The sequence below is a fragment of the Mus musculus genome, chromosome 8, assembly GCF_000001635.26.
Source record: "Mus musculus strain C57BL/6J chromosome 8, GRCm38.p6 C57BL/6J".
In the NCBI taxonomy this organism is placed as follows: Eukaryota; Metazoa; Chordata; class Mammalia; order Rodentia; family Muridae; genus Mus; species Mus musculus.
In genome coordinates, this window is record NC_000074.6 from 93,102,758 (window position 1) to 93,116,347 (window position 13,590).

General features: G+C 40.5%; 1 protein-coding gene across 1 annotated transcript in view; it reads right to left on the reverse strand.

Annotated features, from left to right (window-relative positions):
• Ces1c (carboxylesterase 1C) overlaps positions 1 to 13,590 on the reverse strand; it is a 32,269-nt gene that overhangs the window by 3,743 nt on the left and 14,936 nt on the right. The window contains exons 8-11 of the mRNA NM_007954.4: positions 5,676 to 5,816; positions 4,776 to 4,856; positions 3,803 to 3,950; positions 1,362 to 1,493 (exon numbers count right to left, since the gene is read on the reverse strand). Of these exons, the coding sequence (NP_031980.2) occupies positions 1,362 to 1,493; positions 3,803 to 3,950; positions 4,776 to 4,856; positions 5,676 to 5,816 (502 nt within the window). The remainder of the gene's footprint in view (positions 1 to 1,361; positions 1,494 to 3,802; positions 3,951 to 4,775; positions 4,857 to 5,675; positions 5,817 to 13,590) is intronic.

Here is a 13,590-nt window from a genome sequence, read left to right on the forward strand (position 1 = left end):
GTACCCAAAGAGCTAAAGGGGACTGCAATCATATAGGAGGAACAACAATATGAACTAACCAGTACCCCCCAGAGCTGTGTCTCTAGTTGCATATGTAGCAGAGGATGGCCTAGTCAGCCATCAATGGGAGGAGAGGCCCTTGTTCTTGCAAAGATCATATGCCCCAGTACAAGGGAACGTCAGGGCCAGGAAGCAGGAGTGGGTGGGTTGGGGCCTGGGTGTGGGGAGGTTATAGGGAGCTTTGGGGATAGCATTTGAAATATAAATGAAAAACATTATCTAAGAAAAAAAAAAGAAAAGGAAATGGTAGGCTGAATGCTCATCAGGAGATGGCCAAGAGGAAACAAACACAATGACAGCTCTGGAGGGTCCTTATCTTCTAATGACAGTTTAGGGCTCTTTCTTTATTTAAAAAGCATGTTATTTTTAAGTTAATTTAATTGCATTGATAGGAATCTTTTATATTTTTCTTTTACTCTACAGGTCCTTTGCACATATATTATGGTTTTTCTTTCAATGTTTTAATGGGATTCCTGAGTGTGCAAATGAGCGGGTCTCTGTTTCTTTTTTTTTTTTTTTTTTTTTTTTTTTTTAAAGATTTATTTATTTATTTATTTATTATATGTAAGTACACTGTAGCTGTCTTCAGATGCACCAGAAGAGGGCATCAGATCTCATTACAGATGGTTGTGAGCCACCATGTGGTTGCTGGGATTTGAACTTCGGACCTTCGGAAGAGCAGTCGGGTGCTCTTACCCACTGAGCCATCTCACCAGCCCCGGGGTCTCTGTTTCTTGTTCCTTCTCTTGGGCTTTTTTTCTTCTGCTTGTTTTTTCCTTTTCCAATGGGTTTTTATTATATTTACTTTTTTATTATTCCTTAGAAGCCAGTTTGTTTTCTAATGAGAGAAAGAAAGTGGGTGAAGCCGCATGGCAGAAGAGTTGGGGGAGGAACTGGGAGGGTTAAGAGAGGGGAAACTGAAGTCAGGATATAGTATAGTAGAAAAAAGTCTAAGTTCAAGAAAAAGGTAAATATTCATTGTACATAAGGAAAACTATGTGGGAAATTAAATTGTGGTAATCTAGACCTAGGTTGTTGCCCTGTGGGTGATTCACCACCTCTCTTATTGATGTCCCAGGTCATGATTCTGAGAATGACTGTGGCTGGGGACACATGCACTATCTTTTTGTGTGATAGAACATGAGAAAGTTTGAGGACTGCCTAATGAAGTTCAGTTCTGCTATAGAATGCCAGGAAACAAGCATTAGGAGAAAAGGAGAAACTTGCTGAAGACCCCTAAACAAAGTCTGGAGAACCAACTCCTCCTGACTCCCAGAGCACACCTGACCAGGAGACAATACCTTTTAATAGTGGAGCCCCGAATACAAAGAAGATTTCATCGCCATGATCACCCTCAACCGTCTGGGGTCTCTTGTCAGACACGAAGCTTGGGCGATACCGAAACTCATACATGTAGGTGGACACTCCAGCATCTGAGGAGACATGGATTTGTGGACAGTTCATGTTAGCAGACACACACCTCGGTGGCATTGAGGTCTCCATCCTTGAAGAAGATAGTTGGTCACTAGTGTAGGACAGAGGCAGCTTTGGGAAAGCCTGATGATCTGGTTGGGTTGCACAGCTGGTTGAGGTTAAACTGAGATCTGAGCCAGGTGTTTATGGGATGCCGCATGAGTGGATGCAATGCAGGCAGTGAGCGCTTGGATGTGTTCAGTGATGATCCCTAAGAGAAAAGTTTGTGGAGCACATTGTCCCTGCTGACGACTTATGAGCATTTGCTGGGCTCCTTTAACCTGAAAGATCAATGTACTGATGAATAACATGGACGTCAGTGAAGATAACTTGTAAAGCCATGTTCAGGATACAATGGGACTGTAATCTTAATGTGTTGGGGATTTTATTCTTACATAGTCCATGGGTTCTGAGCAAAATTACTGCTAACAATGAACAATAAAATACTCATTCAAAATTATTTATGTTCTGATGCAAAAAAAAAAAGTGGGGCTGAAGAGATGGCTCAGTGGTTAAGAGGACTCAATGGTCTTCAGAGAACCTGAGTTCAGTTGTTCAGTTCTCAGCACCCACACAGCAACATATAACAATCTCTTACCTCAAGTTCCAGTATCGATGGCCTCTTCTCAGTTTTTGGGGCATCAGGCACAACAAACATACATATACAAATATGCCCATACACATACACATAAAAATAAAAAATTACTTTTAAATGAAGAAAACTACATAAAATTGTTCAGTCATCATATGAAATAAAATTATATTGTTATTTACTTAAAGTGGTTTCTTTGGGTATGGGTCTTCATGATAGCCACAATGTGACCTTTTTAGCAAAGCATACAATAAAAATAAAGGATTCGAAGCATGTAAGTCATTCAAGACATCAAGTCATCTGGAAGTGACCAAGAGGGTGAGGTAGAAAGAGCATATTTACAAAACCAGCGGAAACAGCTGCCGTGACTGGTGTTAGTAAGTCCTTGCTATCATAAATTCCTTCCAGTGTAAATTCTCCAATAAAGGGCATGGAGTAAATGAAAGGGCTTTTTAAAGACCAGAGCTTATACAGTCTTAAAATAAACTTTTTCAACTTTTTAAGACATGCATGGACTGCACTTGAGGGCAAATTAGATCTTATGCACAAAGAGGAACCTAAGGAGAAAAGAAATGAGTATAGCTACATCAAAAGCTGAGTTTAAATTTAAAAAATGTTAAAAGGAAAAAAAAAGCCACTATGTACTGGTGAGAAGTCAGAGCACCAATGTATTGCAACAATGTTAAATACAGATCTAATATAACGCAAAGTACATAAACATATAAAACAAATATTAAATACCTGGAGGGGGAGAGAATATAATATCAAAGCAGTAGTGGACTGGCTTACTCCACGTTCAGCCATGATTGTGTCACATAGACAGAAAATTTAGATGCAGGGGACAGGATGGAACTGTAAAGAAGGTCCACAGCTTAACTCCAGCAGGATGTACATTCTTTCTGAGCACTCACAGATCATTCACTGGAACAGATCACACACAGGCACAAGACATTCATGCCTAATTTAGGAAGAGCTATGTGTAGCCTCATCTCTGTCTGCACAGGCCTAAGACCTTGACAGACAGCCCTGTGGAGATCCAATCCCAGTTCTCACCTTCTCTAACCAGTGCACACCAAGGTGCATAAAGGCATGCCAAGGAAATTGAATGTCTCTACACTTCCTCTCCCTATAATACTTCCTACTCTCTCTGGACTTTCTCATCTGGAAGAAGGTCTTGGGAATCCTAGTTCTATTCCTGACCCTGGATTTTTATTCTTTTTGTTGGTTGTTTTGTTTGTGTTTTTTGTTTGTTTTGTTGTTTTTTTTTGTTGTTTTGGGTTTTTTTGGTTTGTTTGTTTATGTCAGAAAGTATTTCATGTAACAGACTGGTCATGAACTCCCTGTATAGCCAAAGAACATCTAGTCTTCTACCTCCTATGAGCTGGAATTACAAACAAGTACCACTAGGACTGACTTCTAAAGTTACTTAGGATTGAATGCAGGATATCCTACATTCCAGTCAGGCACTCTATCAACTGAGCTACGTCCCTAACCTCACATACTCTATACATATATCTACATATATAAACACACACACACACACACACACACACACACACACACACACACACACACACACACACTTGTATATGCCTGTGCTGAGAAGTGGGCAAATCAGAGACAGGCTATTGGCTCCATTTCCTCCCATTTAACACATAAGATTCACATAAGACTCACCTCTGAGGCTACGGGACAAGAGCACAGCCGGGATACCAAAAAATATATCTCCAAACATGTCCAGGATAAGCTCACTCTTTTTGGCAGGGTCATCTACCCCTCTTAAGTACTGCTCAATGACTGCTGGAATCATACTTTCAGAGATGTTCTAAAATGAATCAGAAAATGACCACTCTTGCTTAGCTGCAGACAGTTAAGATGACTTCATGACTCATGGACAACCTGGGCTTTGTACCAAATCAGCCTGCTATACTAGGGAAGATTTTCTAGATCTACCTGATGTATGTCATTATGTTTAGAGGTCAGGTGTCTGAAAATTATGTTCTCTCATTGTCTGTGGTGGGAAAGACCCCTTTGCCTGGTACCACCTGACAGACTGAATACTGTCATCTCTAGAGGAAGTAAGTATCTAGTATTTTCCCTTGTTCTATAGGGAAAGGTGCCTTTTGTAGCCTAGCAAGTGAAATGGCTATATCTAGAGAATGGAATAAAAAAAAAGACATGACTCATGAGATTTGCTAGTCAATAAATCTTTTGTTTTATGTACAGAGTCCAGAATATCTGTTCAGTGATCTACTGATAACAGAAGCTCATGCATCAGAAAAGCAGGGAACCTACAATTTGTAACTGTCAGAGTGCTCGCCTATCTGATATGCCTCCTGATCACTTCTTCTTAGACCTCCAATGTATAAACCTGATGGTCCTTTTTGGTCATGGAGTCAATCTTTTCTAGGTATAAAGCTCTCCAAATAAATCTTTGCCCTGGCAACTGGCCCTGGACCCTTGGGGAGTTTTGATTGGTGAACAACAAGTGTGAGTTTGTTACACTGGGATGCAAAGAAGATGGAGTGGAAAATTGGGAGAGACACCCCAGTCACCATCATTGTTTGCGGCCATTAAATTTGTCTGTGATCAAAGCAAGTCACTGACCTTTGGTTTTCCAACCAATTCCCACATCTCCCTAGACTCTTACAAGTTCAGAGTGGAACCTCCTCAAGAGAAGACTGGCCGTTTCCTCATTCATTTTGCCTTCAGGGAGTAGATTTTGCAACATCTGTTAAAGACACACATAGTAAGATATTGATGAATTCCAGTAAATTAAGAAGAACCAAACAGAAAAAAACAGGAAAACCAAATGAAGTAAAGGTGCTTAGGGGGTGGTGTTAACAGATATGGGAGTTTATGATTCTCAAAAAAATCAGCAAGCAAAACTAATGGACTTATATTAATAAAGCTAAGCCATAGAGAGAAGACAGTCACGTGACTGTATTTCATACACTAGGAGGATCAACATTCCTCAAGGCAGCAGATCTTTCAGGCCAGTGTCATATGGAAGCCGAATGCTCAGGGACAGAGTACACAGGCCACACACCCTCAGACTCAGGTGACAGGGGAAAGAGGTCCTCGCATTGTGTTTCTCTGTCTATGTTTCTGTGATGCCCCATGAGGTCCTTCTGCAAGAGAGTTGCAGAACACTGGGAATGTGCTGAGCCTGCTCATGTTTGCATTCAGAGATCTGCTCTGGTTTCAGTGTGTCTTTTAGCATTGGAAACCACGCCACAGGCCAAAACCAGGGCCCTAAAATGTCTGCTGGAGAGAGCTCAACATTGCTGAGTTTGGTGGTGGGCAGTCAAGGCCCTGAGCCCCTCTTGAGTAGCTACTTTAGAAAGTTTCTAATTATTAATTCCTTTTCTGGCACAGATATAAATTAACACTGAAGGGGCTTTATCAAGAATTCTCAAAACAAATTTACTTTGTAAAGATATAAGCCTCTTTAAATGGTAGTCATCTGGGTGCATAAACCTCAGTCAGAGCAGGGAGCATGATGGCTGAACCTCTGTGGAGTGTATCTAAGAGGTCTGTACATTCTCACCATTGGAATTATCCAGCCAAACTCTTGCTTGTTGAAGCCCACTATGTAGGGGACAGTGTTGAAACTCTTCTCAGCCAGGATCTCTTCTGGTGCCTTTGGCAGCACCACTCCGTCAATCATGGTGGACAGGGAGATATTGTACTGGGTAAAACAGGAATGCAGTACTTATGAATACCATAGCTTACCTTTGAGCCACATCTCCCCTTTGCTGGTCTGAGAGCTTGCCAAGCATAAAGACTTCTGTAGCTATAGACACAGAAACCCAATGTTCTAAAGACAGTGGCTGAGCTTAGGAGACTTCAAGGTCAGAACTGTGAGGCAGGGACCAGCACAGCAATGTTGGTAGGGAATTGGGGAGAGGAGAATTCTCACTTACTAGTAAGGGCTGATTGCCTCTGTTTATCCATTTGTGAATCTGCTTGCTCTGAGATATGTTGTTGGCTTTGAGAAGACTGAGCTTATAACTGGAGGAGCCTAAACTGCAACCCTGTTTCTATTTACGGAAAGAAAATACTACAGCAAGCACCACATTCTGCCCAATAGAGAGATAGTAGAAAATACCACCTGGGCACAACTACTTCCACCTTGTGAAAGCTGATTAGTGAAGGCAGAATTTTCTAGATCTGCTGAGAGGAACTGCGTTCTAAAGGAAGATGACACACTGGACACACAAAGCTGGTCTTTTTGATATCTGGTATGGTATCTTTGTAAGAATACCATAGACAACTGAAGAGAGTGGGCAGGTCTAAACATCGGGAAGGAATTTAATGAAGTGAGCAAGAAACCAGGAAAGTCAGGACTCATCCCAGGAAAGTCACAGTGGCCTGGACTTGGAGGACTTCTCTGGTAGAGTGTTAGAGAGGTGGCTACAGAGTGGAATTATTTTCTATGTGTAGTATATGGCACATTATTTTTTACCCTTGACTACAATTCCATTTTGTATGCATGACACATTTTCATTACCCATTCTTTTGTTGATAGACAGACATGTAATACAAGTTCTTTTCTCTTATGATTACTGAGGAGGCAAACATAAAAGGGGCAGGCAGAAAACAAAATCAAAATAATTGTTTGAAATGTGTCATAATAAGACCTAATGCTTTGATATATATTCCTGGTTAGCTTTAAGAGCCTAAGATCACCTGAGAAGGGAATCACAATTAGGGATTGTCAGGATCATATTGGTTTGTGACCATGTCTGTGGAGGAATGTTTTGTTTGCCCACTGTGGGCAGCACCATTCCCTGGAAACCATGTCCTAAGATATATAAGATAACTAGCCAAGTACGGGCTTTCCCATGAGGCAGACATCACCCTTCCTCCATAGATTCTGTTGTACTTGTTTCCTTAGCTGAACAAGCCTGCTTGAGATTCTGCTTCATGCCTTCCCTCAATGATGAACCATTACCTAGAGGTGTGACACACATAAACCCTTTACTTCACCAAACTGCTTCAGATCTCAGGGTTTTAATCACAGCGACAGAAAGGAAAGTAGAGCAGAAATATATGTGGCACCTTCCTGTCAGTCATGTCTGTTTGGGGGAGGGTACCATCTCAGTGCAGGGAAGGCTTAATCCTGTAAGCAAAGTCGGGCTTTTAAGAAGGGAAATGGCATGGTCTATTTTTTATTCTCAAGAAGTAAAGAGACTGAGAAGGGAAAGCAGAGGCAGATCTGCAGAAAACAGTCAGTAAGGGCCTGCATGTATTAGCACCTGGGAGGTGAAGGAAGACCCTGGCAACAGCAACCATGAGACCCACAGAAGGGCTACTACTCTTCAGGAATACTGATAGCTGTATGTTGTGGCCACAGGCTTTGCCCTTTTGAGTCAGGGAAGCCAAAGGCATCTTTCCCACTTTTGTTTATCTCATGCCTCACAAACTGCTTAACAATTAGACCACTCTGAAATTCCTTCAAAAGTTCCTGCACTCCAGCCACATGCCATCACCCTACTCCTCAGTCCCTGGTATGATGTAGAAGCCTTGAAGTACAAAGACCTGCACCCCTCCTGCAGTACAAAGTCTTTCCTTCAATCTCCTTGCACATTCCCAGGCCCCTGTTTATATAGTGCATTTCTACTTTGCACTTAGTGTTAAGTTTTATACCTGCAATATAGCCATTTGGGAGCCTGAGGTAGGCAGATCACAAATTTCTAGACTACAGAGTAGGACCCAATCTCAAAATAGCAAATAAACATTAGATGTTAAAAAGAAAAAAGACCAGCGTTCAGAGCTCACTGATCATGTCTCATGTTGATTCATATTCCAACCTTCGTAACTGAAGCAGCCCCTCTCACCTTGGTGACTTTCTTAAGCCTGTTCTTTCCTCATTGCCTTTGAATTAGAAGGGAGGAAAGCAAAGAGACAAATGTAATTGTAATATCAAAACGTAAAAAATAAAAAATAATACAATTGGTGTGTTGTATGTATATATTGACAAACAGACTTTTTTCATAGGAGAATAATTGTCCATTGTTTGGATGGTTGAAGGAATGAAAGATATGTGTTTATCAGATCATTCATGAATGAGGGACATACTGAAAATGTAAGAAAAAATATGGATATATTTCTATGAATTGATGAAAATGTATGAATGAATGGGATGGTTGGTAGCATGAATGAATGAATGAATGAATGAATGAATGAATGAATGAATGAATGAATCAGCATATGATAGATGAAAAGGTAGGGAAATAGATGGCTATCCTAGGAACATAAATGAGTAAATATCTCATAAATCCTAGAGAAGTTGTCTACTACTGTGTTATAATGTAATTTTTTTTCCATTTTTTATTAGGTATTTAACTCATTTACATTTCCAATGCTATACCAAAAGTCCCCCATATCCACCCACCCCCACTCCCCTGCCCACCCACTCCCCCTTTTTGGCCCTGGTATTCCCCTGTACTGGGGCATATAAAGTTTGCAAGTCCAATGGGCCTCTCTTTCCAGTGATGGCCGACTAGGCCATCTTTTGATATATATGCAGCTAGAGTCAAGAGCTCCGGGGTACTGGTTAGCTCATAATGTTGTTCCACCTATAGGGTTGCAGATCCCTTTAGCTCCTTGGCTACTTTCTCTAGCTCCTCCATTGGGAGCCCTATGATCCATCCATTAGCTGACTGTGAGCATCCACTTCTGTGTTTGCTGGGCCCCGGCATAGTCTCACAAGAGACAGCTACATCTGCGTCCTTTCAATAAAATCTTGCTAGTGTATGCAATGGTGTCAGCGTTTGGATGCTGATTATGGGGTGGATCCCTGGCTATGGCAGTCTCTACATGGTCCATCCTTTCATCTCAGCTCCAAACTCCGTCTCTGTAACTCCTTCCATGGGTGTTTTGTTCCCAAATCTAAGGAGGGGCATAGTGTCCACACTTCAGTCTTCATTCTCCTTGAGTTTCATGTGTTTAGCAAATTATATCTTATATCTTGGGTATCCTAGGTTTGGGGCTAATATCCACTTATCAGTGAATACATATTGTGTGAGTTTCTTTGTGAATGTGTTACCTCACTCAGGATGATGCCCTCCAGGTCCATCCATTTGGCTAGGAATTTCATAAATTCATTCTTTTTAATAGCTGAGTAGTACTCCATTGTGTAGATGTACCACATTTTCTGTATCCATTCCTCTGTTGAGGGGCATCTAGGTTCTTTCCAGCTTCTGGCTATTATAAATAAGGCTGCTATGAACATAGTGGAGCATGTGTCCTTCTTACCTGTTGGGGCATCTTCTGGATATATGCCCAGGAGAGGTATTGCTGGATCCTCCGGTAGTACTATGTCCAGTTTTCTGAGGAACCGCCAGACTGATTTCCAGAGTGGTTGTACAAGCCTGCACTCCCACCAACAATGGAGGAGTGTTCCTCTTTCTCCACATCCTCGCCAGCATCTGCTGTCACCTGAATTTTTGATCTTAGCCATTCTGACTGGTGTGAGGTGGAATCTCAGGGTTGTTTTGATTTGCATTTCCCTGATGATTAAGGATGTTGAACATTTTTTCAAGTGCTTCTCTGCCACTCGGTATTCCTCAGGTGAGAATTCTTTGTTCAGTTCTGAGCCCCATTTTTTAATGGGGTTATTTGATTTTCTGAAGTCCACCTTCTTGAGTTCTTTATATATGTTGGATATTAGTCCCCTATCTGATTTAGGATAGGTAAAGATCTTTTCCCAATCTGTTGGTGGTCTTTTTGTCTTATTGACAGTGTCTTTTGCCTTGCAGAAACTTTGGAGTTTCATTAGGTCCCATTTGTCAATTCTCGATCTTACAGCACAAGCCATTGCTGTTCTGTTCAGGAATTTTTCCCCTGTGCCCATATCTTCAAGGCTTTTCCCCACTTTCTCCTCTATAAGTTTCAGTGTCTCTGGTTTTATGTGAAGTTCCTTGATCCACTTAGATTTGACCTTAGTACAAGGAGATAAGTATGGATCGATTCGCATTCTTCTACACGATAACAACCAGTTGTGCCAGCACCAATTGTTGAAAATGCTGTCTTTCTTCCACTGGATGGTTTTAGCTCCCTTGTCGAAGATCAAGTGACCATAGGTGTGTGGGTTCATTTCTGGATCTTCAATTCTATTCCATTGGTCTACTTGTCTGTCTCTATACCAGTACCATGCAGTTTTTATCACAATTGCTCTGTAGTAAAGCTTTAGGTCTGGCATGGTGATTCCGCCAGAAGTTCTTTTATCCTTGAGAAGACTTTTTGCTATCCTAGGTTTTTTGTTATTCCAGACAAATTTGCAAATTGCTCCTTCCAATTCGTTGAAGAATTGAGTTGGAATTTTGATGGGGATTGCATTGAATCTGTAGATTGCTTTTGGCAAGATAGCCATTTTTACAATGTTGATCCTGCCAATCCATGAGCATGGGAGATCTTTCCATCTTCTGAGATCTTCTTTAATTTCTTTCTTCAGAGATTTGAAGTTTTTATCATACAGATCTTTCACCTCCTTAGTTAGAGTCACGCCAAGATATTTTATATTATTTGTGACTATTGAGAAGGGTGTTGTTTCCCTAATTTCTTTCTCAGCCTGTTTATTCTTTGTATAGAGAAAGGCCATTGACTTGTTTGAGTTTATTTTATATCCAGCTACTTCACCGAAGCTGTTTATCAGGTTTAGGAGTTCTCTGGTAGAATTTTTAGGGTCACTTATATATACTATCATATCATCTGCAAAAAGTGATATTTTGACTTCCTCTTTTCCAATTTGTATCCCCTTGATCTCCTTTTGTTGTCGAATTGCTCTGGCTAATACTTCAAGTACTATGTTGAAAAGGTAGGGAGAAAGTGGGCAGCCTTGTCTAGTCCCTGATTTTAGTGGGATTGCTTCCAGCTTCTCTCCATTTACTTTGATGTTGGCTACTGGTTTGCTGTAGATTGCTTTTATCATGTTTAGGTATGGGCCTTGAATTCCTGATCTTTCCAAAACTTTTATCATGAATGGGTGTTGGATCTTGTCAAATGCTTTTTCTGCATCTAACGAGATGATCATGTGGTTTTTGTCTTTGAGTTTGTTTATATAATGGATTACATTGATGGATTTTCGTATATTAAACCATCCCTGCATCCCTGGAATAAAACCTACTTGGTCAGGATGGATGATTGCTTTAATGTGTTCTTGGATTCGGTTAGCGAGAATTTTATTGAGGATTTTTGCATCGATATTCATAAGAGAAATTGGTCTGAAGTTCTCTATCTTTGTTGGATCTTTCTGTGGTTTAGGTATCAGAGTAATAGTGGCTTCATAAAATGAGTTGGGTAGAGTACCTTCTACTTCTATTTTGTGAAATAGTTTGTGCAGAATTGGAATTAGATCTTCTTTGAAGGTCTGATAGAACTCTGCACTAAACCCATCTGGTCCTGGGCTTTTTTTGGTTGGGAGACTATTAATAACTGCTTCTATTTCTTTAGGTGATATGGGACTGTTTAGATGGTCAACTTGATCCTGATTCAACTTTGGTACCTGGTATCTGTCCAGAAATTTGTCCATTTCGTCCAGGTTTTCCAGTTTTGTTGAGTATAGCCTTTTGTAGAAGGATCTGATGGTGTTTTGGATTTCTTCAGGATCTGTTGTTATGTCTCCCTTTTCATTTCTGATTTTGTTAATTAGGATTTTGTCCCTGTGCCCTTTAGTGAGTCTAGCTAAGGGTTTATCTATCTTGTTGATTTTCTCAAAGAACCAACTCCTCGTTTGGTTAATTCTTTGAATAGTTCTTCTTGTTTCCACTTGGTTGATTTCACCCCTGAGTTTGATTATTTCCTGCCGTCTACTCCTCTTGGGTGAATTTGCTTCCTTTTTTTCTAGGGCTTTTAGATGTGTTGTCAAGCTGCTAGTATGTGCTGTCTCCCGTTTCTTCTTGGAGGCACTCAGCGCTATGAGTTTCCCTCTTAGAAATGCTTTCATTGTGTCCCATAGGTTTGGGTACGTTGTGGCTTCATTTTCATTAAACTCTAAAAAGTCTTTAATTTCTTTCTTTATTCCTTCCTTGACCAAGGTATCATTGAGAAGAGTGTTATTCAGTTTCCACGTGAATGTTGGCTTTCCATTATTTATGTTGTTATTGAAGATCAGTCTTAGGCCATGGTGGTCTGATAGGATACATGGGACAATTTCAATATTTTTGTATCTATTGAGGCCTGTTTTGTGACCAATTATATGGTCAATTTTGGAGAAGGTCCCGTGAGGTGCTGAGAAGAAGGTATATCCTTTTGTTTTAGGATAAAATGTTCTGTAGATATCTGTCAGGTCCATTTGTTTCATAACTTCTGTTAGTTTCACTGTGTCCCTGTTTAGTTTCTGTTTCCACGATCTGTCCTTTGAAGAAAGTGGTGTGTTGAAGTCTCCCACTATTATTGTGTGAGGTGCAATGTATGCTTTGAGCTTTACTAAAGTGTCTCTAATGAATGTGGCTGCCCTTGCATTTGGTGCGTAGATATTCAGAATTGAGAGTTCCTCTTGGAGGATTTTACCTTTGATGAGTATGAAGTGTCCCTCCTTGTCTTTTTTGATAACTTTGGGTTGGAAGTCGATTTTATCCGATATTAAAATGGCTACTCCAGCTTGTTTCTTCAGTCCATTTGCTTGGAAAATTGTTTTCCAGCCTTTCACTCTGAGGTAGTGTCTGTCTTTTTCCCTGAGATGGGTTTCCTGTAAGCAGCAGAATGTTGGGTCCTGTTTGTGTAGCCAGTCTGTTAGTCTATGTCTTTTTATTGGGGAATTGAGTCCATTGATATTAAGAGATATTAAGGAAAAGTAATTGTTGCTCCCTTTTATTTTTGTTGTTAGAGTTGGCATTCTGTTCTTGTGGCTGTCTTCTTTTTGGTTTGTTGAATGATTACTTTCTTGGTTGTTCTAGGGCGTGATTTCCGTCCTTGTATTGCTTCTTTTCTGTTATTATCCTTTGAAGGGCTGGATTCGTGGAAAGATATTGTGTGAACTTGGTTTTGTCGTGGAATACTTTGGTTTCTCCATCTATGGTAATTGAGAGTTTGGCCGGGTATAGTAGCCTGGGCTGGCATTTGTGTTCTCTTAGTGTCTGTATAACATCTGTCCAGGCTCTTCTGGCTTTCATAGTCTCTGGTGAAAAGTCTGGTGTAATTCTGATAGGCCTTCCTTTATATGTTACTTGACCTTTCTCCCTTACTGCTTTTAATATTCTATCTTTATTTAGTGCATTTGTTGTTCTGATTATTATGTGTCGGGAGGAATTTCTTTTCTGGTCCAGTCTATTTGGAGTTCTGTATGCTTCTTGTATGATCATGGGCATCTCTTTTTTTATGTTTGGGAAGTTTTCTTCTATTATTTTGTTGAAGATATTAGCTGGCCCTTTAAGTTGAAAATCTTCATTCTCATCAATTCCTATTATCCGTAGGTTTGGTCTTCTCATTGTGTCCTGGATTACCTGGATGTTTTGAGT